This window comes from Choloepus didactylus, chromosome 12 (assembly GCF_015220235.1).
Source record: "Choloepus didactylus isolate mChoDid1 chromosome 12, mChoDid1.pri, whole genome shotgun sequence".
NCBI lineage: Eukaryota > Metazoa > Chordata > Mammalia > Pilosa > Megalonychidae > Choloepus > Choloepus didactylus.
The window spans coordinates 11,687,320-11,712,341 of record NC_051318.1 but is presented as its reverse complement, the minus strand read 5'-3'; the positions used below and the strand labels follow the sequence as shown (position 1 = coordinate 11,712,341).

The 25,022-nt window shown below is 41.6% G+C and overlaps 1 protein-coding gene across 1 annotated transcript in view; it reads right to left on the bottom strand.

Annotated features, from left to right (window-relative positions):
• FLT3 (fms related receptor tyrosine kinase 3) overlaps positions 1 to 5,276 on the bottom strand; it is an 82,759-nt gene extending 77,483 nt beyond the window's left edge. Inside the window, exon 1 of the mRNA XM_037800534.1 lies at positions 5,222 to 5,276. Within this exon, the coding sequence (XP_037656462.1) occupies positions 5,222 to 5,264 (43 nt within the window). The 5' untranslated portion in view covers positions 5,265 to 5,276. The remainder of the gene's footprint in view (positions 1 to 5,221) is intronic.
• Positions 5,277 to 25,022: the final 19,746 nt, after the last annotated feature.

The window sequence follows — 25,022 nt, the reverse complement described above, 5'->3', positions numbered from 1 at the left end:
AATAAGAAAATTCATAGAGACAGAAAGTAGATTTAAGGTTACCGGGGGCTGAGGGAGGAAGGAATGGGGAGTTATTGCTTAATTAGAATAGAGTTTCTCTTTGGGGTAAACGAAAAAGTTTTGGAAATGGGTTGCAGTGACATTTCAACAACATTTTGTAATCAATGCCACTGAATTGTACACTTAAAATGGCTAAAATGGTAAATTTATACTATATATACTTTACTATAACAAAACTGGAAATACAGCTATCCACTGAACAGCCTGTAAAATATTTTTCTGGGTTACTATTTAAATGATAGTTTCTCATCCTGGAGGCTTTATACATTGCGCTGTGGCAACCAGGAATAGAGTTACAGTTTTCCACCTACTCCATGTTTCTAACCTCTGTATCTTTTTCTTTGCTGTCCTATTTGCCTAGAATATACTTACAACTCTCTTTTCGCTGTCAATTCTTTCTTACCTTTCCAGTCATGGCCCTGGCATCCCCTCCTCCTGGAAGCCTTGCCTTATTGTCTTGGTCTAGGTGATAGTGTGCGCATATTTCTATAACTGCACTGCAGTTTTCCTTTTCTGTCCCTGACCCTTTCCTACCGATACTGTCAGCATTAGACTGTGAGCTCGTTGATGGCAGGAGCCATGTATTGTGCAGCATTTAACACAGTCCTGGAAATAGACAATAGTGAAAAGTGCCCAAGGAAGGAAGGAAGGAAGGAAGAAGGAAGGGAGTGAGGGAAGAAAGGAAATTCTATGACTCCAAATCCTAATGACCACTTTGGGCTTCACATCCCTCTCTTACTGCAAAGCACCCAACAAGGAGTACACCTGGGCTTTACAGGTATTATCTGATAAAGGAGTAAGACACCACTTCACACTTTTTTTTCTTTTTTTTTTACAAATGAGGAAACTTAAGTGCAGAGAGAATTCCTTGCCAGAGTAAAGTATATATATATTTCCCAACTGACTGGCTCATCCTAACATATGCATCTGCACTGCCTCCAAGGACAGAATAACTAACATTAGGAAAATAGTAATTCAAATAGCAAAGCATTTGAGGATTGAATTCAATGAATATCTTATAATATTTTTATATTTTTAAAGGAAAAATGACAATATCCTGTTTTAGTGTAAACTGTAAATTATTCTATGGAGGATTCTTGGCTACCAGTTGCTCTTTTAATGACAGCAGTGGAAAGAAATGTTTTTACTGTTTAACCTAATAAATAACAATAGTTCCTCTTTTAAGATCTTGTGCAATTCCTCTAGCCACAAAAGAACACTGTGTGTGTACTTCATATTATTTTTAAATTTCCTTCAGATGTGTTGGTACCCAGAGAAGAGAAGTATATTATTCATACTAAAGATTATCAGTGAATTCCACAACAGCTTTTGTCACTTTAGGATCACTGATTATGCAGCCATGGAGGGTAATTAAATCACCTTGGTATAAAGCTCAGAGATGGGAAAGCTTTCAGCCATATAACCACGGCTACCTAATTGAAAAGTGGCTAAAACTCTTTTGGTACTCATGGAAAAAAAACATAAGATCACAAAGTTGCTGGATGAAACTCAAAAGCTCTCCTCAGACAATGCCCTCCACCGAGTTTCGGAGAGACCGTTACCCACTCAGTGGCAAGACCAGGCTCAGCAAATGAAGTGGGTTGAGAGAATCATCAGCACTTTAATTTCTCCTCTCCACATGCTTACTCCTATTCTCTCCAAGGCCCCTTACCAAACCAAGAGAAATCATAAAATACAACAGTTTTGAGATGAGGGTTAAGGCAATATCTGGTGGGTATGTGGGGGGTGGGGTGGGCAAGATGGTCATCTTGAACACCGAGAGACAGGGACCCCTGGGACTCTGATGTCTGAGTTTCAGTAGAAAATGACAAGATCAGAGAAACACAAAGAACTGTGGAGAAACTGATGAAGAGGCTTCTCAAGTGAGCAGGCTTGTTCTGTGGGAGTAAAATGCAGTCAACAAATTTGTTCAGAGGCTTTTAGACAATTGCTTCTTCCCAAGACCTAAAGGACAGCCATCTTTATACTCTACAACTCTATTCATTTTATTTTAAATGGAAGAGCAGTTCCTTTCCACAAGCATTGAATACAATATATCCATGTTTAACTAGGTTTTTTTTTTTTGGTGGGGGTGGGGTGGGGTGGCAGGGGTGACTTTAGATAATCTATTCAGACCTGGATGAAGCTTCTTTCATCAAAGCCTACTATTCTTTCATTGGCAGATATTTAACAATCATAATAACTGCATTGGAAGGTTTCACTAACTAAAAGGAAGCGTCTTGCTAAAACGCTTTTCTTGGGGAAAAGCAATGACCACGCATTTCTTAAATAGAATGGAATTAGCTATTTATACTTATGTTCCCCCACCCCCATCTCTTTCATAGTTTTACTTCTCAAACCTAGCACAGAAATCGTTATTGAATAAAAGTTTGTTAAATAATATATATACATATATGTGTGTGTGTGTATGTGTGTGTATATATATGTTTTTTCTTCCTCATGCTTGCTTCTGGCATCATATTTGTTATTTGAAATCTTGGGAATACATGTCAGTCTCCTCCCTCCAGATTTAATGCCTCATTACCTGATTGATTTTCATTAAAACAATAGGAGTATTCAACAAAAAGATCTTTCCTGATAACTAATAAGAGTGCCTTCCCAATGGGGAAAAACAGATTCATTCTTCAACGGAAGGCAAGTAGTTCTCATCGAAACCTACTGACCATTGATATATGTGAAAGTACCTAGGATAATTGAGTATCGATAGATATAAAAGTACCTAGGAAGAAATGAATAGCCAACCTCTACCTGTAGGATGTAAAAATTAAGCTAGACTTTTAAAATTGGAGGAGACTTGAACATCAGCTCACCAAATCAGTGTCCCATTTAATCCCAAACAATCTTGCCTAAAATCCCTTCTCTCCTGAATCCCCTCCATCAGGGTAGAAGTTCACAAGAAGGCAAATAAAGTAAAATAAGCAACCAGGACAAAGGATGGCTATTACAATATGTAGTTCAGGGCTTTGGGCATGAATTTCCTGACATGAATGAAAGAGATAGTGACATAGTTATTAAAATACGGAAATATTCCTCCATCTGTCCAGTATCAGCACATAATGCAGATAAGGCCATGGAGTGCATTCCCCTTCTTCAAATGCCACTTAAAAAGTGTCATCATTATTAATAGAAGGTAGATCTTAGAACATAAGGGATATGGGGGTAAGGATTTAAAGCTTTTAAACATTTCAAAGTCCTCACTCTTAAATTTCTCACTCCATTCTGCTAGTGGGAATGTAAATTGGTACAACCACTTTGGAAAACTACTTGACAATATTTACTAAAACTGAATAAATGCTTTCCCTAGGACCCAGCAATTCTATTGCTGGGTGTAATCTTAACAGAAACGGGTATTTACATCCACCAAAAAAAAAAAAAAGTAAAAAATGTTCACAGCACTGTTATTCATAATTACACAAAACTGGAGGCAAGCTAAAAAAAAGGCTCCCGAACAACAGAGTGGATAAATAAATTGTGTAGTACATTCATATTAAGGAATAACACCCAGCAATTTTTAAAAAATGAACCACTGCTACAGGCAACAACATGGTTGAATCTCATAATCACAGCATTGAGCAAAGGACATAAAAGAGTAGACGATGAGAGCTCCTGTTGCATAACTAAAAAAATATGCAAAATAATGGATGGTGAGAGGGGTCAGAAGAGTGGCTACCTTTGAGAGGGTGATCCACTGAGGGGGGCATGGCTAGAATTGTTCTGTATCTTGTTGCAGTGGTGAGCAAGTGGATACCTCTGTAATATAAAAACGAATGGCACTGCACTCTTAAAATCTGTGCATATTTCCTGTATGCCAATTATATTTCTTTAGAAAAATCTGGAAAGATGTAGGAATTTCTGAGATCTGTCCTAAAGATAAAAAAATTCAATGCAGTTTAAAGGGTCGCCTTTGTGGGCTGCTGAAAAATGCATACCTAACAGCAAGCTAACGACTTTCAAGTTAGTAGACTCTGAAAAGCATATTGTCCTATACACTTTAAATTTACGTATTAATCAACTAGTAAAGATAAATCTTTAAGCAATTTAAAATCTTTGTTTTCCCACTCTTTATGCCCACCCAGTTATTTTATAGTCCTTACTCTTTTATTTTTAAATTACTGGTAATAAAAGCTTTTGGAAGTGATTCCTGCATGTCTATAGCACAAGTATTTTCTGTTTACCGGAGAGGCTTCCTCTAAATGTCACCTACAGGATTCTGGAGCCGGAGGACCCACGGCCGACTCCCCGCCCTGACGGATGAGGACTTGAGGCCTGGGGTGACGAGTGTCGGTTCCAAGTCTGCAGCGCCGGTCAGAGACCCCAGGCTCCCGCGGTCCCGAACTTTGTCACCTTCAACCCAAACTAGAATTAACCCTTTCATCTTTCCAAGTAGAAAGCTGACACGATCTGGATCCGAGGGGGATCTTTTTTGGCAGTAAAAACTATTCTGCCCAGCCGATTCTTTGGGAACAGTCCTCGGAGTCCTTGAAACCCTTTGAGGTTTAATGCCAGGATCCAAAGAGCGAGCGCAGGGATGAAAGAACAGCTAGTATTTTAATCTGTAAATTCTTATTTGCATAACACTTCCAAAGTGACTATTCGTTGATGCCAGCGAAAGGAGGAGGGGGATGTCGTTATCTGGGATGAATCACTTTGGGGGAGAAAGCGGGCACATTTTCCCATCAGAGTACACCCCATAAATCAGAACAGCAACAGAAGAGTCAAAGACGCCACCAAGGGGTCTACAGCAGCCCGGGGTCCGCTGAAACCCCAAGGCGCCAACCTCGAGGGCCGCACTCGCAGGGGGCCCCCGGGAGCGCAGAGGGAGGCGCTGCCCCCCGGACCCCGAGCAGCCCGCGCCGGGCCGAGGCCACCCGCTCGAGACCCCTGGTGGAGACCACGGCGAGGGCCGGAGGAGCGACGGTGGCGGAGAGGCAGGAGAGGGCGGCGCGGGGAAAAGACAGGGGCCGAAGGCAAGTTCGGGGCGACTGCGGGGAGCGCGAGAGGGGAGGGGCGGGAGGCGATGGAAGGAGAGGCCGAGGGGAGGAGCGAGGGCGCGCGCGGAGAGGCGAAGCGCGTGGGCGGGATCCCACCGAGAGGGGTGGGCGCGGGAGGGGCTGCGCCCCGGGCCGGCCGAGATGCTTACCGAGCAGCGGGAACCGGCCGCCGCGCCGCGCCCCCGCCAGCATGGCCTCCAGAGCCCGGGGTCCCCAGGCCGCCGCCGGCCCAGCCTGCGATGCCGCCCGGCCCCGCGCGCCCCGCGCTGCAGGTGGCTCGCCTAAGGATGCGCGTCACCGACCGCAGATTCCCTCGTAACTGGTGCAAAGTGGCAGGGGGGAGGGACCCTTTCCCCGCGGGCCCGAGCCGAGGTGGGACCCGGGGAGGTTGGGCTGAGCCCGGGAGACGGTGGCTGGAGCCGCGCTGGGGCCGAGCCCACGTGCCCGCCGCGGTTCGCAGCCTGAGCTCGGCAGCGCCCGGGGCTCCCCGACTGCGGCGGGGGAGACGGGGCGCGGTCCCGCCGGGGAAGTTCCACGGGCTCCGCGGCTCTGGCTGGCGGAGGGGGAGGCACGGAATGAGCTGCCCCCGGGAGTCCCCGCGCGCTCTCGTTTTGATCCCGGAGCGTGGAGACAGCAAGGAACCAGAAGCCGTCCTCCCTGCGCACCGAGGTCTCTGAGGCCGCGGGAAGGGCGCTAAATCCGCGCCTCTCATCCGCGACTCTGGCCGGCGCCGAGCCGAAGGGTCTGGTTCCACGCTCCCTGGATCCTAACTGGGGACTGGTTTTATTTGTGTCCCCTTCCATCTCCTTGGATGCTGGTACCCAGTCAGATCAAGAAAAACAATCTCGGTTTCAACGTCACCCAAGGCTATTAGGGAGTTAAAAAATAGCCGTCAAAACAAAACAAAGCAAAACACACAGACGTGCATCCCAGGCTAAAAGTGAGGGCGTTTCAGATTATCCAGTCCATAGTTCTTGTTCTTCGTCACGTAATATTTACACCTGAAGGATATTTTCTTTGCTGTCGTCTGAAGATTGTAAAGACCTGGACGCCAGTTCTGGTTCTTCCCTTCCCTTGCCGTCTGGCCTCTCAGAGTCCCAGTTTTCTCTCCTGTAGAGAAGGGTTGGACCACCAAGAAAAGAAGAGAGAAACTGCTTCGAAAGACCCTTCGAACCTAGCAATCCCATGCCCTTGACTATGTTAATCATTTTCTAATAAGGCATGATACTTGACAGTGTTCACTCTTGGCCATAGAATCCTTTTCCACCGATGTAGTCTAAATTGCAATAAAATTTTCCCCCTAGGGCACAACAGGTAGAAACTTGAAAAATGTCTACCTCAGACCAGAAACCCACCTGGAGGAAGGAGGTCTGAAATAGTGGGAGATGAGATAAAGCAATGAAGCAGGCTGGTAATGGGAAGAAAGTAGGGCCTGTGGGGCTTTCTGATTGCCAACACCTAACGTATTCCTCTTTATTTAAAGTGGGATAGCCGCAAGCTTAAGAGGAAACTTATGATTATAAATTTGCAAAACATCAGCCTGGGTGAAGTATTGGTCAGGGCATAAAATCATACAGCTATTACTTTTCAATGAATCTTAGACACAGGCGGAAATCTCCACAAGAAGTGATGGTGAGAAGGGGAAATTAAGAATGGTTTCCACACAAACTTCATTTCCCCTGGAAATTGGTAGCGCAAAATAATTCCAGAAAGAACAAATTTTGTAGACTGAAATATTTGGAATATGAGGGTTAGGCTAAATTTAGAAGTTGAGATAATGCCCACCATTCTTTGAATTCTGCCAAAAGTCATATCTAATTCGATGTCCAATTTATTCATCACAGCAAGACTCTAAAGAAGATACTGTTGTCTCTGTTTTTAAAAATAAATAGAGCACAGTTGATTGTACACCATAGATGATTGTATGTATGTGAATATATCTCAATAAAACTCAATAAAACTGAATTAAAACATAGATTGGGGTGATAAATGCACAACTATATGATGGTACTGTGAACAGTTGATTGCACACCACGGATGACTGTATGGTACGTGAATGTATCTCAATAAAACTGAATTTTTTAAAAAAGGCTTTAAAATGCAAACTAAATTTAAAAAAATAAATAAATGGAGGCTCAGAATAGTTGATTAATTTGCTCTAGTTGCTCAGCCAGTTATGGACACCCAAGTGTAAATTTTTGGTTCCAGAGCTATTGGTATAAAACCTATTATAAAGAAGCTTCTAAAGGGGCAAGAAGCAACCAGGAGGAATGAGAGAAAAGAGGAGAAATCAGAAGAGAGAAGAGTAAGTTTGTTTCTAGGTTGCATGGAGTGTCTTGTGTTAGCCCTACAAAGAAGGTATTTTATCTAAAGTTTTAGCACCATACGGCTTAGCTGCTATATAGCTATGTGTCATCTCTGTTATGAATATCTTGATACCATGTTGTGAATATCTTGATACTGTATTTTCAGCCCTTGATTTATACCATCTCTCTCTCTCTCTCCTCTTAAAAAATTATGACATTTTCAACGACAAATCTCACGTGAAATGTTTTAATAGTCATTTGTAAAATACAAAGCTTTATCTTTCTGGAAAACAAGGGAAGAGAAAAAGCAATATTTGAATAGGACTCTTGCGAATTTAGTTGAAATATCAACTATATAGTACAGTTTTATACATCTTTTATTAATAGGGACTTTGAACCCACTGACTGGCAAAATCTGACAATGCCAAGTGTTGGCAAGACTACGGAACAGCAGGAACTCTCACCTGCAGCTGCTGGGAGTCTCCAGGGGTACAAGCACTTTGGAAGGTAATTTGGCATCACTTAGTAAAACAGAACATGCACAAACCTACACCCAGCAATTTCACCTCTAGATACACGCCAGAGAAACCCTTACCTATATGGCCCAGGAGACAGGTATGAGAATGTTCACAGCATTATTGTTTGTAATATTAAAAAATTGGACTATCTAAATGTCCACCAGCAAAAGAAGAGATAAGCTGTAAAAAATTCATGAGAAATTACTACATATCAGTGAAAATGAATGAACTACCGTTATCTGAAACAATTTGGATGCATCTCAAAAACATAATAGTGAGGGGGAAAAGCAAGTCAGAATAATAGACCAAAAGGCAGAACCATACAATATCCTCTCTCCCTTTTTTAATTAGAGGAGTTGTAGGTTTATAGGAAGATCATGCACAAAATACAGAATTCCAATATACTACCCTATCATTAATACCTATCATTAGTGTGGTACATTTATTATACAATAGTCTGTCTGGGAATACATTCACAAGGGATAAATGATAAAGAAAGTGAAGACTCCCTTACCACAAAAGTCAGGGTGGTGGTTATATCTGGTATCGGGTGGAGAAAGAAGGAAATTTAATTAGGGAGGGCATACTGGGGATTTCTAAGATATTGGCAATACCCTATTGTTTTGTAACCCATCTGGTGAGTACTGAATATTCATTTTATTACTATTCTTTAAACTATATAATTATTTTTATATATGATGTATTTCTCAATAAAAGGAAATATATGGGACAGTGACATAGTCATTTTATTACTATTCTTTAAACTATATAATTATTTTTATATATGATGTATTTCTCAATAAAAGGAAATATATGGGACAGTGACGCATATTAAACAATACCATGGAGATAAAATCAGAAAATTCCAGACCTTGAGAAACTTTATAGGACAAATAGCCTGGTTTCTTCTTTTTGTAAGGACAGAAGAGAGAGAGAGAGATGGATGGGTAACCTATGGATGAAAAGAACCTGAGAGATAGGTCAAGCAGTTTCAATGTGCAGTGTAAGGAATTTATTTGGATCCTGATTCAAACAAAGTGAAAGAAAAATTAAAAGATAATCAAGAAAATGGCCACCAGTTTTCTCTTTGATATTAAGTGAGTATTGTTAAAAAAAATTTTATGTGTGATGATCTTGTGGTTATGTATTTTTAAAATAGTTCCTGTCTTTTAGAGATACATGAAATATTCACCATAAAATGATATGAAATAGGGAGGTTGAGGGGGAAATAGGGGATGACAGGGTTTCTTTTGGGACTGATGAAAATATTCTAAAATTAGATTATGGCGATGGTTGCGCAACTCTGTAGATACACTAAAAACCATTGAGATTGTATGCTAAATAACTGAAGTACATGGCATTTAAGTTATATCTCAGTAAAGCTGTTAAAACTTATATAAAGTCTGAAATTTTCTTCAAAATAATTTGATGTGGGGGGTGTGAGTGGAGGAAAAAAATTGACCACATGTGAGTAATTGTTGCACCTGAGCGATAGTCACATACAAGCGCACTGTACTTTTCTTTGAAATTTTCTGTAACAAAAAAATTTGAAAAAAAAAAGAGTTTGAACTAACAGGTTAGTTTAATTATCCTGACTGTGTAGAGATAACTGTCCTCCCTTAGTCCCCATCAGCTGCTCTTTACTGTCATTTTACTAACCCACCTAAATGACATGGTGACAGCATAACTCTGGAAAATGTTTCCATGATGTATACCAGTGAACTGCAAAATTCCAAATGCAGAATTTATGATAATGACAGTTTTTAGTTTATGTCAAAGATGATTTTGAAACAATCATCTCCTTAGAGTTCTTGGCAACAACGCAGGACCTAGAAATTATCCATTTTATTCTTCCCTAGATTAAGTGTTGCTTGCTACCTTAAATAGACTTCAATTTGATATTTTGTTTTGACCAAGAAATATAGCATGAGTTAACATGAGTAACTTCTAGAAGTGAACACAAAAATAAGAGCCATTGAAAGTTATGCTTTCAAAGAATTTAAGGTGAAAAACTATATAGTGTGACCCCTGTACTGGATTGAATTGTGTACCCCAGTTTGGACTTGTTCTTGGTCTTGGTCAGCATTTTGATGAGTGTGGACCCATTGTAAATAAGATCTCTTCAGGATGTTATTTCAGTTAAGGTGTGGCCCAACTGATTCAGATTGGGCTTTAATCCGGATTATTGGAGTCCTTTATAAGCAGCGTGAAAGTCAGACGAAGAAGAAGCCAGAGGAGAAGTAAGAAGCTGGAAGTGAAGGGAACTTGGAAGAGAAAGGAAAACGTGCCTCCATGTACATGGCCATGTGATGGAAAAGCCAAGGATGTGATCACAGACATAGGGGATTGATGGTTTGATGGGCTGAACCCTCTACCACGGGACTTGCCCTTGGGAAGACTGTTGCTACAAGGGAGAGGCTAGGCCTGTGTATAGTTGTGACTGAGAGTCTCCCCCTGAGTGCCTCTTTGTTGCTCATACGTGGCCCTCTCTCTAGCTAAGCCAACTTGGCAGGTGAAATCACTGCCCTTGCCCCTACGTGGGATCTGACACCCAGGGGAGTGAATCTCCCTGGCAATGTGGAATATGACTCCTGGGGAGGAATGCAGACCCAGCATCATGGGATGGAGAACATCTTCTCGACCAAAAGGGAGATGTGAAAGGAAATGAAATAAGCTTCAGTGGCAGAGAGATTCCAAAAGGAGCCGAGAGGTCACTTTGGTGGGCACTCTTATGCACAATATAGACAACCCTTTTTAGGTCCTAGTGAATTGGAAAAGCTAGCAGTAAATACCTGAAACTATCAAACTACAACAGAACCCTTGAATCTTGAAGATGATTGTATAAAAATGTATGTAGCTTATGAGAAGTGACAATGTGAGTGGGAGAGCCATGTGGATCACACTCCCCTTTGTCCAGTGTATGGATGGATGAGTAGAGAAATGGGGGCAAAAAAAAAAAAAAAAGGCACCCAGTGTTCTTTTTTACTGTAATTGTTCTTTTTCACTTTAATTTTTGTTCTTGTTATTTTTGTGTGTGTGGTAATGAAAATGTTCAAAATTAATTTTGCTGATGAACACACAACTATATAATGATACTGTGAACAAATGAATGTATGCTTTGTATGACTGCATGGTATGTGAATATATCTCAATAAAATTGAATTTAAAAAAAAAAAAAGAAAGAAAAGCCAAGGAACCCCAAAGATTGCCAGCCAGCCAGAAGATATTGACCCTGGGAGGAAGCAAGCCTTCTAGCCTCTAAAACCGTGAGCCAATAAATTCCTGTTGTTTATACAACACATTGCATATTAGTTTGGGCAGCTAAGAAGCTAACACTACCCTTGTTAGATTTTTAAAAATTGCATATATGTGTACCCAAAAGGCTGGATAGCACTACGCCAAAATGCAAACTGATTATCTCTGTTGCGGCCTTAAGGGTGAAATGGAACTGGTTTCTCCATTAGAAATCTAAGGTTAGGGTTGTTAACAAACAAGTTATTTCTGTCTGTGAATGATCAGTTACATTAACAACTCTGATATGGGCATAAGATATGCAGGAACTCTTAATTTCCAAGAGATTATATTATTAAACAAGATTATTTTGTAGCCAAATCAGATCAACAGTTTCTTTTTTTAAAAAATGCATCTAAAAATGTATGTATTTAAGTTTTCCCTTGTAGTTTTTTCTGCTGGGTGGTAGAGTGATTCTTAGTTCTTCTGCTGGTAATTCAGACAGGACAGATTTATGACATGAGGACATACATGAAAGAAAAAGATAACTAGTTGTTTCAGTTTTTACCCATATCTGATTTATGAAAAATATATAAAAAAAGTTTTTTTTCAAGCAACAATTCTCTTCTTGAACGCTTGTTTTTCTAGAAGCCGTCCAACTAGATACGCCCTCCTCTTAAAGTTCACCCTGTGTAATGTTTTCTTTCATCCTGGGAAATAGCAGTTGCTTAGAGGTTACCAAAGAGTGAAATAATTTAGGTTGCCCAATAAACAAGAATGCTCATCATTTTTATTCTACTACCAGTCCACCTTTAATGGAGGGAGCAAACCTTAGGAAATGGAAACATAGCGACTATTCTCCTCTCCTGTGCTTGGTCAACTGTATGAGAAACTCTTTCCAGATTCCTGACTCTCGGTGAATTAATGCCGATGTCCTTGTGGCTTAAAGTTCTCTGGGTCTGGGAGTCAATTCTGAGGTCCCAACATCAGCAAAATCTACCTGCAAGTTCAGGCACCTGTGGCTAAACTCTAGGCTGGTGGTTCTCAACCTTGGCTGCAAATTGGAAGGAATTTAGGAGCTTTAAAAAAACATTACGCTCATTATAATGACAGCCAAACATCATAATAATCAGTTTGTAATTATCTTTATAAATTATCAATTTATAAATTAGCTCATTTAATCCTAGTAACAATCTCCATAGATTAAGTATTATTCCCTTTCCAAAGAAGTCTGCTGAGGGCATAAAGCAGGGAGCATGAACAATTCAGGAGACCATTGGAGAGTTTGTGATCAGACAGGTTATGACAATGCTGGCACCTGTTATTCACGCCACTAGGCCTATCTTAAACTGTCAAAAATAACTAAGGACTTAAAGGATTTAAACAAGAAAAAAATGAGGACATCTGCATTAAATTTATATCCTACAAGTAGAGAAAGCATCTCTTTTTTTGGACTCCTATGGTCCTTTACAAGTATTGATCATCTAATAGGTCACATAAATAAATCTCAAAACGTATATGCTATACTCCCTGATCACAACACAGCAACGTCAGAAATTAATAATAGACATTTGAATTCAGAATCTTGGAAGTAGATAAACATTCTGCTAAATACTATTTGGTTCAAGGAGGAAATCACGAATTCAGTTACCAACAACATAGAAAGTAATAAAAATAAAAATAAAACTGAAGTGAAGGGGTGGAGTTTCAGCAAACAAAAGTCTTAACATCCAGCTAATTAACATACTTCAGACAAATGGAATAGAAAGAGTGGGCCTTAGGAGGGGACTGGGAGAGAGTATTAGGGTTCTCTAGAGAAACAGAATCAACAAGAGATATCTATAAATATAAGATTTATAAAAGTGTCTCACGCAACTGTGGGGATGCACAAGTCCAAATTCCGTAGGGCAGGCAGCAAACTGTCAACTCCGATGAACATGTTTGATGAACTCCTCAGGCAACGAACTGGCAACTCTGATGAACTCCTCAGGAAACGCTTCACTGGTCAGCCGGAGAAGAAGTGAAGGTCCTCTATCTGTCTCGCTTATAAATCTTCAACTGATTGGATTAAATCCAGCTGACTGCATTCTCTCATTGTGGAAGACATGCCCTTCGTTGATGTAATCAGCCACAGCTGAGCCAACTGACTGATGATTTAATAATCCAGCCTTCTGGTTTATTAACCAGCCACAAATGTCCTTGCAGTAACGGTTAGGCCAGTGCTTGCTTGACCAGACACCTGGGTACTATCACCTGGCCAAGTTGACACATGAACCTAACCATCACAGACCACGAGTGACACTAACATCCTAGTCTCCAGCAAAAGGGGAAAGCACTTTGAGGAGTCAGGACTTTGAAAGGCAAGGGGGTTATGTGGAGTCCAGCCTGAGAGAGGGACTTCAAGAAGGGTGAAGACAGGGACAGCCAGGTCAGGGCAAGTTGTCTCAAAGCCTAGGCACTAGAAAGGGACTTGCTTTTCTTCTTCACAGGACTCAAAAGTCCTAGAGGATGCCTCAGAGTGGAAGGGAAGTTTAATGGGAGCCGATACCCCATTGAGAGAGAAGAGCAGAAAGCACTGAATCAAAAGAAACAAAAAGACAAATTGCGGTCGCAGCTAGGGGCGGGCACCCACGGAACCCTCTGCGCTCAGGGTTGCTTAAGGGGTACCGGCGGCAGCTCTTCCCGGAGGCGAAGGTGAGGCGGGTGACTTGGCCGAGTCCCCGGCGGAGGCGTGCAAGGTGTGGAGGGTGGCGAGAGAGGAACGCGAGACAATCTCTCTTCAGGAGGGTTGAACCAAAAGCGTTTATTTAGGGGTGAGCACAAGTTATATAGGCTGGCATAGAGGGCGGGGTCGGTGTTAGGGGTGTGGGGTCCTTATATGGCAATGCTGAGGGGATAAAGGCTAGGATTGGTTCTGAGAGGGCGCGGAGGTCGTTTGAAAAGGGGCGGGAGTTGCTCTGGCAACGGTGCATGCGCACTGGCGGTGGCGGGAGTTGCTCTGGCAACGGGGAGTGTGCGGGCAAGATAAAGGGGGCGGTTTTCTCTGGCAAGCTTCCTTTAATGGTTGTATTTTGGGCGAGGGAGATAGGGCCTGTAGCCGGCTCCACTTTCTCAGGCCCGGGGGGCTGTGGAGGGTATTACTGCCCATGCCCACTACCCTCCCCAGGGGCTGGCCAGGTTCCCTGGGGGGGGGCTGTGGAGGGCGCTACTGCCCATGCCCATCGCCTCCCCCAGGGGCTGACCAGGTTCCCTGGCCCCGGCCCGCCAAGTTGGAACTCAGCACCAGCAACCCGCAACAAATAATAACAAGTGTTGGTGAGCATGTGGAGAAACTAGAACCCTCAGACACTGCGGGTGGGAATGCAAAATGGTGCAGCCACTTTGGAAAACAGTCTGTCATTTCCTCAAAAGGTTTAAATACAGAGTTGCCCTGTGACCCAGCAATTCCACTCCTTCCAACAGAACTGAAAACAAATGTCCACACAAAAACTTGTACATGAATGTTCTTGGCCGCATTATTTATAATAGCCCCAAACTGGAAGCAACCCAAATGCCCATTAACTTAAGAATGGATAAACAGAATGTGATATATCCATACAATGGAATATTTGGCAATAAAAAAGTAATGATATATGCTACAACCAGGATGAATGTTGAAAACATTGTGTTAAGTGAAAGAAACCAGACACAAAAGACCGCATATTATATGATTCATTTTCATTAAATGGCTAGAATAGGCAATCAATAGATTCAAAAAGTAGATTAGGGATTTCCTAGGGCTGGTGGGGAATGGGAAGTGACTCCTAATGGGAATGAGGGTTCTTGTTCTAAACTTGGATTGTAGTGACGGTTGCACAACTCTGTGATTATACTGTAACCACTGAATTGTACATTATGGTATGTGAATTACATCTCAATAAATATGTTTTTTAAAACTTAAAAAAAAAGAAAGAAACTGAGGACTGTGTGCAAGACTCAGTGGCAGAAATAACCTTCTGTTTAAAAAAGTGATCGTTTGATCCCGGACCCGCCCTAGCTGGGGAAATGCCCGGGCATCTCACAGAACCTCCTCTAGGAGAAGGAGGCTGAGAGAGAGTCACTTCCACCCATGTCCATTTCGAGGACAGTAAGTACCAAGCTGCTATTACAGTATCTTTGCAGAGTTCTTGAGGCCCCATTTCTCTCACTTTTTATATTGTTACTCTCTTCTGTTTCTTTTATAGTGTCTTGAATTTAATATTTAAACATATCAAAAGGAGTTTGGGTTTGGTAACTAGATAATAAGACTGGTAACATGTCCTGTCCTCACTGGGTCTGGATGGTGAGTGGGGAAACCTAGGCAGAACAGGGAGTGATGGAGGAAAGAAATCCATCTTTTTGATCTGGGGAGGAATAAAAAGTGGAATGAGTGCAGCACCCGGGAGCTGAGACAGAAAAAGGAAATGTTAATAAGCCATCAATTTCAAGTTCTTCCTACACAGACCTGTTCACTTGGGGTCTTGGGGCTGCTTCTTGAACACTTAAGACTTTGTGTTTGTTTGTTTGTTTTTTTAATTTTTAATTGTGGTAACATTTACACAACACAAAATTCCCCATTTTAATCACTCTCGTGTACAATTCTATGCTATTAATTACAGTCACGATATTGTGCTACCATCACTACCATCCATTGCCAAAACCATTTCATTGCCTCAGAGCTTTTTAAAAAAAAACTTTTTATTTGGAGATAATTTCAAACTCACCAGACAGTTGCTATAATAATAGCAAACAATACAGAGAACTCCAGCATACCCACTATTTAGTTGTCTGGATTCACCAACTTTTAAAATTGTTTACATTCTGTTCATGTGTCTACCCACCTACCTATCTTCTTATTTGTCTATCTACTTTCTAAACATTTGAGAGTATGTTGCCATACATCATGTTCCTCAAACACTTAATACTCTCATGTATTAAGTGGAAGTCTTATTCCTAAGAGTGAGGCTATTCACTTTTACAAACCACATTAGTGCAGGTACCATGTTGAAGAAATTTAACATTGATACAAAGCATACAGTCTTTATTCCAATTTTTTCAAGTGTCCTGTTAATGTCCTTTTGAACATTTTCTCCTCCATTATTAGATCCAGTCCAGGATGATGTATTGCATTTATTTGTCATTGTCTACAGGGCTTTTTAAAATTTATCTTTCCCTACTCCCCTCTACCCCTTTGCAAAGCTTCAAGTCTTACCATTCCTTCACATTCTCTTCTGTGGTAGCTATCTAATCTGCTAATGTGTCATTAGCTCAACCAACCTCTTCTAACTGCCCTCCTACCTCTCTGACCATATCTTCTCAGGCTTCTTGCTGGCTCCATCTCCTCTTCCTCTCCTGGAAACGTTGGTGTTCTACTGAGTTAAGTCCTCATCTCTCTCTCCCATCTCCATTCAGCCTTCCTAGAGCTCTCACCCACTCCCAGTGCTCTATACAGCAGACTCCAGGTTCTCTACCTACAGTTTATACCTTTCTCACAACTCCACGCCCATTTTTAAAATGACTAAAATGTGCTCCCCCTGAACACACTACCCTGGTCACTATTTACCATGTTGCTAACATCTCCTCTCATATCTCCATGTTCAACTTGTGACCAGGTCTAGGTTAGGAGCTATAGCTCATTTCTCTAAATAGGTTCCCTCCCTCCCATTCTATCTCTAAGTGCCAGTTGCCCTACAGTCCTTGCCTGGATCTCACCCCACCCTCACTGCCACTCCCCACCCCTACACCCCAGCCCCCTTCACACCGCTACTAGAATGACCTCTCTAAAAACACTCTCATCCCTTTGTTTCTTTTCAATAAAGCTTATGACAATGCCCCATTCCATGCTATAAAGTCACCATTTGGCAACCATCATGGCAGTGGTTGGTTTAGACAGATGTCATCAGTGGATGCTGAAGCAGATGGGTGGATGCTTGATGAGTATATTCGTTTGTCAGGCTGCTACGACAAATATGCAAAGGATTGGCTTAAACAATGGGAAGTTATTGGCTTATAGCGTGGAGGCTAGAGAAGTGCAAAATCGGGGTATCAGCAAGGTGATGCTTTCTCCACAAAGTTTGTAACATTCTGGGACCAGCTGCCAGCCTTCCTTGGGGTTCCTTGGCTTTATCTCTGCCTCACTTCACATGGCATGTCCTCTCCATCCTCTTCCAGTTTCCCACTGACTTCCGGCTTCTCCCTGTACCCTTCTCTGTCTCAAGTTGCTTTATAAGGTCCCTCCAGTAATATGGATTAAGGCCCACCCTCATTCAGTTGGGCCACACCTTAACTAAAAATAATATCTTCAAGAGGTCCTATTTAAGATGAGTTCATACCCACAGGAATGCAGATTAAGATTAAGAACATGTCCAAATTGAGGTACATAATTCAGTCTACCACAATGAGGAACAGAATGTTGATGCATTCTTGGAATACCTCCCGCAAAATGCTAATCCATTACAAAGTGGAAAATGGCAACTCTGTAGGGGACACACCAAGTTAACCAGGTGATCACAGTTATCATCACAAGGTGGGTCAACGTGGGATGTCACCTGATGCGATGCACTAACAACAGAGCATCATTTCTGAGGTGTTTCTTCCAAGACTGCATTACCATGGGGGGATGGAGATGGGGCGTTATTGCTTAATGGGTACAGAGTTTCTGTTTGAGGTGATGGAAAAGTTTTGGTAATGGATGGTGGTCATGGTAGCATAATATTGTGAATATAATTAATGCCACTGAAGCATATATTTGGAAGTGGTTAAAATGGGAAATTTTATGTTATATATGTGGTACCACAAGAAAAATAAAAACAGAACCAAAAATAACCCATAGACCCTGTGCCGGTTTGAATGTATTGTGTCCCCCAAATGCCATTATCTTTGTAGTTTTGTGGGGCAGAAGTTTTGGTGCTGGTTAGATTTGCTTGGAATGTGCCCCACCCAGCTGTGGGAGATGATTCTGATGAGATGTTCCCATGGAGGCGTGGCCCCGCCCATTCAGGGTGGGCCTTGATCAGTGGAGCTATATAAATGAGCTGACTCAGAGAGAGGAAACGAGTGCAGCTGGGAGTGATGTTTTGAAGAGGAGCAAGCTTGCTAGAGAGGAATGTCCTGGGAGACAGCCGTTTTGAGGCCGGAGCTTTGGAGCAGACACCAGCTGCCTTCCCAGCTAACAATGGTTTTCCGGACACCATTGGCCATCCTCCGGTGAAGGTACCCGATTGCTGAGGTGTTAACTTGGACGCTTTGTGGCCTTAAGACTGTAACTGTGTAGTGAAATAAACTGTTTTATAAAAGCCTATCCATCTCTGGTGTTTTGCATTCTCCAGCATTAGCAAACTAGGACAGATTTTGGTACCAGAGAAGTGGGGTGCTTTTGCTGCTGAATTTGCAAGTACCAAACATGTTGGAACGGCTTTTCAAATGGATAAGGTGAAGATTCTGGAAGAATTGTGAGGAGCTTGATAGAAAAGGCCAAAACTGCTTTAAAGAGACTGTTTATGGAAATATGGAGTCTAAAGATACTTCTGATGAGGACTGGAGCAGAAATGATGAATGTGTTGTTGCAAACTGGAGGAAAGGCGATCCTTGTTTTAAAGTGGCACAGAATTTGGCAAAATTGAGTCCTGGTGTCAGATGGAAGGAAGAATTTGGAAGCGACAACCTGGAATACTTAGCTGAGGAGATCTCCAGACTACATGTGGAAGATGTCCCCTGGCTTCTCCTTGCAGCTTATAGTAAAATGCGGGCAGAGAGAGATGAACTTAGAACTGAACTCTTGGGTTCAAAGAAACCAGAAGCTGATGGCTTGGAAAATTACAGGCTTCCAGGGGGTGGAATTCCAGAAGCTACAGCCCAACGTGAGGATGTAACCAAACATGGAACCCAGCCACCATTTCAGTACAAGCCAAGATTGGAGATGGAATTATCCAGAAAGGATTTGTGGAAAGTCCTATTGTCTAATGGCTTTGACCCCTGTGTGCTTCATGCAAAGCCAACAGAATTTTTGCGAGATCTTTATAGACAGAGCCATTGCCGGTCTGGACTGGAGGAGACAGACAAGGAAAAAATTAAAGGAAAAATCTCTTCAAAGACAGAGCCATGGAGGTTGAGGTCTGGAGTCAAGAGGTCTCGGGCTGGGAGAGCGGAGCAGCGCACAGGCATGGAAAGGGTGAGTTTGCCCCGGAGGTCGAGGGCGGGCTTTCCGCCTCGATGCTCTGGAAGAGTTTTGCCACCTCAGGTCCCAAAGAGAATGGAGCACATTTCCAGGGAATTGGGGAGAGCCTGGCTGCCACCACACTGTTCTGAAGGGGTTGAGCGTGTGCCCCGGAGATGGAAGGGAATCCGGGAGCTGCCCCGATGTTTGAGGAGGGTGGGGCCGAGAAGGTGGTCTCCCCAACGTGTGGAAATGTTGGAGCACTCACCCAAGCATTTGGAGAGAAAAGAGCTGCCACAAAGGCACTTAGGAAGCGTTAGACTCCCGCTCTCTCAAGCCCCAAGGATGCAACGTTGTTCTGTTAATGACTCTCAGGCTTTGAAATCTAATGGAGTTTGTCCTGTGGGTTTTAGGAACTGTTTTGCTCCTGTTAACCCTGTTTTCCTTACTGTTTCTCCTTATGGCAATGGAAATGTTTATCCTATGATTGTCCCTCCTTTGTATGTTGGAAGCATATAACTTCTTCTAACTCCACAGATCCAAAGCTAGAGGGGAATTATGCCTTAGGACTGACCACACCTAAATTGATTTTGATGGGACCTTGTACTTAACTTTTGTTACTGAAATGATTTAAGTTTTTTTGATATTGTAATGGAATGAATGTATTTTGTATTTGGAAAGATAATGTCCTTTTGGGTTCCAGGGGGTGGAATGTGCCGGTTTGAATGTATTGTGTCCCCCAAATGCCATTATCTTTGTAGTTTTGTGGGGCAGAAGTTTCGGTGCTGGTTAGATTTGCTTGGAATGTGCCCCACCCAGCTGTGGGAGATGATTCTGATGAGATGTTCCCATGGAGGCATGGCCCCACCCATTCAGGGTGGGCCTTGATCAGTGGAGCTATATAAATGAGCTGACTCAGAGAGAGGGAACTAAGTGAGTGCAGCTGGGAGTGATGTTTTGAAGAGGAGCAAGCTTGCTAGAGAGGAACGTCCTGGGAGAAAGTCGTTTTGAGGCCGGAGCTTTGGAGCAGACACCAGCTGCCTTCCCAGCTAACAATGGTTTTCCGGACACCATTGGCCATCCTCCGGTGAAGGTACCCGATTGCTGAGGTGTTAACTTGGATGCTTTGTGGCCTTAAGACTGTAACTGTGTAGTGAAATAAACTCCCGTTTTATAAAAGCCTATCCATCTCTGGTGTTTTGCATTCTCCAGCATTAGCAAACTAGAACAGACCCATACAACACAAAGAGTGAACCCTAATGCAAACACTGGACCTTAATTATATGATTATAATGATATTGTGCTGTAATATCACTGTACCACACTAGTGCAAAATGTAAATAATAGGGAAAACTGTGTGTGGGGAAGGGCATATGGGAACTCTGTACTTCCTGTATAATTTTTCTGCAAATGTACAATGGTTCTAAAAAAATAAAGTCCACCAGAAAAAGAAAAAAGAATGCATTACCAGAGTCTGGTCACGAGGAAACATCCAACAGACCAGGGTTGAGGGTCATTCGCTGTAGAGTAAGGCCTGTTTGTACTTACGGGCTTCAAGGAAATGGAAAACTGAGGAACTGTTGCAGATCTAAAGAGTCTGAAGAAATATAACTGCTAAAGGCAAATAACATTGCTGAATAGGACCCTGGATCAGAAAGAAAAGAGACACACTGTTGTTGACAAAATGTGAATGACGTCTGTGAACTAGAGTAGAGAGTAGTGTTGTACTACTGTTGATTTTCCTGATTGGGAGGGCTCATACACATGTTAAATAGGACAGTGTCCTTGTTTGGGGGAAATACACCCTGAAGTGTTCAGGGATGACAGAATATTATGTCTCTAGATGTGTACAGAGATTCTGGGTATAATGGAACAAACACACTAAAAAATGTTAACAACTGGGGAATCTGGGTGAAGGGAATAATGAGATTCTTTGTGCTGTTCAGCACATTTTTCTCTAAGTTTGAAATTATTTCAAAATAATTTTTAAAGGAAATGTCTTGCCTTCCATTTATACTTTTCTCTTTCCCTTGGGCTAGAACATGGACGTGACTGTAAGCCAGTCCTGCAGACAAGGACAACACTCGAGGCGATGGGGGAGCAACGATGTGGAAGGAATTTAGGACTGGCGTGCACAAACCTGAAAGCCCAGACAGCCTACATACCTCTAGCCCACTACTTGGAAGAGGACGAATGCCACTCTTACTTAATCTACTGCATCTTGGAGTCGCTGTAACAACTCCTTAGCTCGTACCATGACCATTTTATTTCCATCACTCCTCCATATAAATCCAAGTTAGAGTCATAATAAGCAACTAGGATTCCAAGCTCATTATGTTCTTCCTTGTTTCCCAGGTTTTAATACCCGAAGTTCTTTGTCTTGAATACCCATTCTTCATTTTTGCCACTTCCCTTGCCCCTTTGGGTCTGCCTGGCTAAGTCTAATTTACCTTTCAGATTGGTCTCAATTATTGTCCTTTTCTGACTGTGACTGTTCTCTCACTGCCCCTACTCCAACCCCATCCCAATGTGTTAGGTCTCTTGCTTCCCACCTTTGCCTGTAGCACTGTGCTACAAATCTGTCTGTATGTTTGTCCCTCTCACACCCACACTCCACCCATACCCCAATTTTTGTTCATGCCTTAACTCCGAGACTGGCGTATAGTGTCTCACAAATCAGTAAATATTTTGCTGTGTGACTGGATGAATTTTTTGGCAGTGTTTTTAAAAACTTTATTTATAGAAATTTTCAAACACATGCGAAATTAGGTATACAATATCATCCATCTTTCCACTTCAACAATGATCATCATTTTGCCATTTCTGGGAATAAGTCGAGTTTAAGAGTGAATTTTTTGGAGAGAGTGCTCTAACTAAAAAGGGGATAATTCAATGGGGAGAATTTCAATCACTGCAGCAAGCTGGTAAAGAAATATTTTGGAGCAGGTTGGTCTTTTTTTGGGGGGGACAGGGGTCTTCAAATCAGGGCCTGAACTTTAAAATAATGGTGGAGAGGTAATAAGAGAAATAGAGTTATTCTTCATTCACTCTTTCAGCCAACACTTAATAGACGCCTTCTGTGCTAGATACTGGAGTTACACAGGACAGGAAGACATTTCTGGTAAATTCCTGTATTCAAAGAGGCTTATAATCTGATATGGCTTGACAGTCACATAAACAAATATAAAACATCATCTTCCGGTTGCTGCAAAGGAGAGGCTAGGCCTCCCTATAATTGTGCCTAAGAGCCTCCTCCGGAATGCCTCTTTGTTGCTCAGATGTGGCCCTCTCTCTCTAGCTAAGCCAACTTGGCAGGTGAAATCACTGCCCTCCCCCCTACGTGGGATCAGACACCCAGGGGAGTGAATCTCCCTGGCAACGTGGAATATGACTCCCGGGGAGGAATGTAGACCTGGCATCGTGGGACGCAGAACATCTTCTTGACCAAAAGGGGGATGTGAAAGGAAATGAAATAAGCTTCAGTGGCACAGAGATTCCAAAAGGAGCCGAGAGGTCACTCTGGTGGGCACTCTTACGCACACTTAAGACAACCCTTTTTAGGTTCTAAAGAATTGGGGTAGCTGGTGGTGGATACCTGAAACTATCAAACTACAACCCAGAACCCATGAATCTCGAAGACAATTGTATAAAAATGTAGCTTATGAGGGGTGACAATGGGATTGGGAAAGCCATAAGGACCACACTCCACTTTGTCTAGTTTATGGATGGATGGGTAGAAAAATAGGGGAAGGAAACAAACAAACAAACAGACAAAGGTACCCAGTGTTCTTTTTTACTTCAATTGCTCTTTTTCACTTTATTATTCTTGTTATTTTTGTGTGTGTGCTAATGAAGGTGTCAGGGATTGATTTAGGTGATGAATGTACAACTATGTAATGGTACTGTGAACAATCGAATGTATGATTTGTTTTGTATGACTGCGTGGTATGTGAATATATCTCAATAAAATGAAGATTAAAAAAAAAAAGAAATCACCGAAGAATCCTTTTCTAAACAAACAAACAAACAAACAAAAAAAAACATCGTCTTCAACTCTGTGCCTTAGAAACCTGGCTTTACCCCAAAGATGCTGTTTCCTCTCTCAAATGCTATTTATTTCCCCAAATTCCACATACAGTGAAGCCTGGAGTGTTGGCATTCTCCTAGCTTTCCATCGCTACTTCCAAATGATTACCTCATTTTCTCTCCTTTAAAAAGAACATTCTTTTATTCTTTTTCTAGAAGAAATATACCTGCTTAATGCAAAAAAAAAAAAAATTGGCTAGTGCACACAAACTCACATTCCAACTACATGCAGGTACCAATTAGTAATTGTCAGTCTATGTAGTTTTTTCTCTATCATGTATGCATACATAGTTTTAACTATGTTTTCAAAAATGGGATGATCTCATTCATGCTTTTTTAGTTTGCTTTTTAAAAAATCAAATACTGTCCATGTTGATTATCCTATAGCATTGTTTTTAACATCTATCATAAGGATGAATCATAATTTATGTGACCAATCCATGTTGTATGACATTTTATAGACACCTATATTTTAATTAATATTCAGTTATTATGGTTGCAAATTTTAGAACTTTTGAGCTCAAACTAACTTACAAATCTGTTATTTTATTTATAAATCTTGTAGAGTTTGCTTTGCAATTAAAACACTAATTTTTACTTGTTCTTTCATTAATATTCAATCATTTTATGTTACTAAATTTTATTAAAGTCCCCTAAACATTTAACATCTTTTATCAAAATCTCTTAGAGATTTCAAACCAAAGTTAGACATTTAGTGGATTTATTCCCCTTTAGCACTTCAAACACCTAATTAAATTCTAATCTTCAGCATTTAAATATCATTTACATGCTTAATGAGATAAAGCTTGTAGATTTACTAATCAGATTCCCCTAAATGTTTAACCATTTATTATAAACTTAATTAGCTAAATCTTTCTGAGTATCTCACTTATAAACATAAGTCTAATACGTCAAGTTCTCTTAAACATATCAAATACCTCAAATAACAAACTACAGAAAATAAAACAATGATTACAAGATGTATTACACTGTACAAAAATATTAACATTGTGATTTGGTATCAATTTTTTTTATCATCTAAAAGCTTAATTTTATATCTTCCCAGAGTTGCAAGTTTCCTCGTCTTACTAAGAGATGCTCAGGATGGCTGTGTTTAGGATTATAGGTTATAGATTTGGCACCAGGTGGTGAGAACCTGAGTGTACCTTTCAGAATAATTCACATAGGAAAGTCCTGATTGGGCTGGTCATTTCTTCAAACCATGTGTTTTATTAAAATCTGGTACATCATGTATTCCCCTTAGCCACTGCCCCCTTTTTTAATTGTTACCTCTTAGGTAACTTTTCATTTCCTGAATCAAGTTGAGGGATGTTGCACCCTATGGTGGCTTGGAGTTATGTACCCCGGAAAAATATGTTCTTTATTTTAACTCACTGTAAATAGGACCTTTTGGTGAGGTTACTTCAGTTAAGGTATGGCCCATCTGAATCAGGATTATTAGGTTTTAATCCTATTACTGGAGGTCTTGTAGAGAAGGGCACAGAGAGAGAAGCCAGAAGCTGGAAGTCAATGGAACCAAGAGGAGAAAGGAGAAGACGCCACCACGTGCATTGCCATGTGACAGAAAAGCCAAGGGACCCCAAAGATTGACAGCCAGCCAGATTGCGACCCCAGG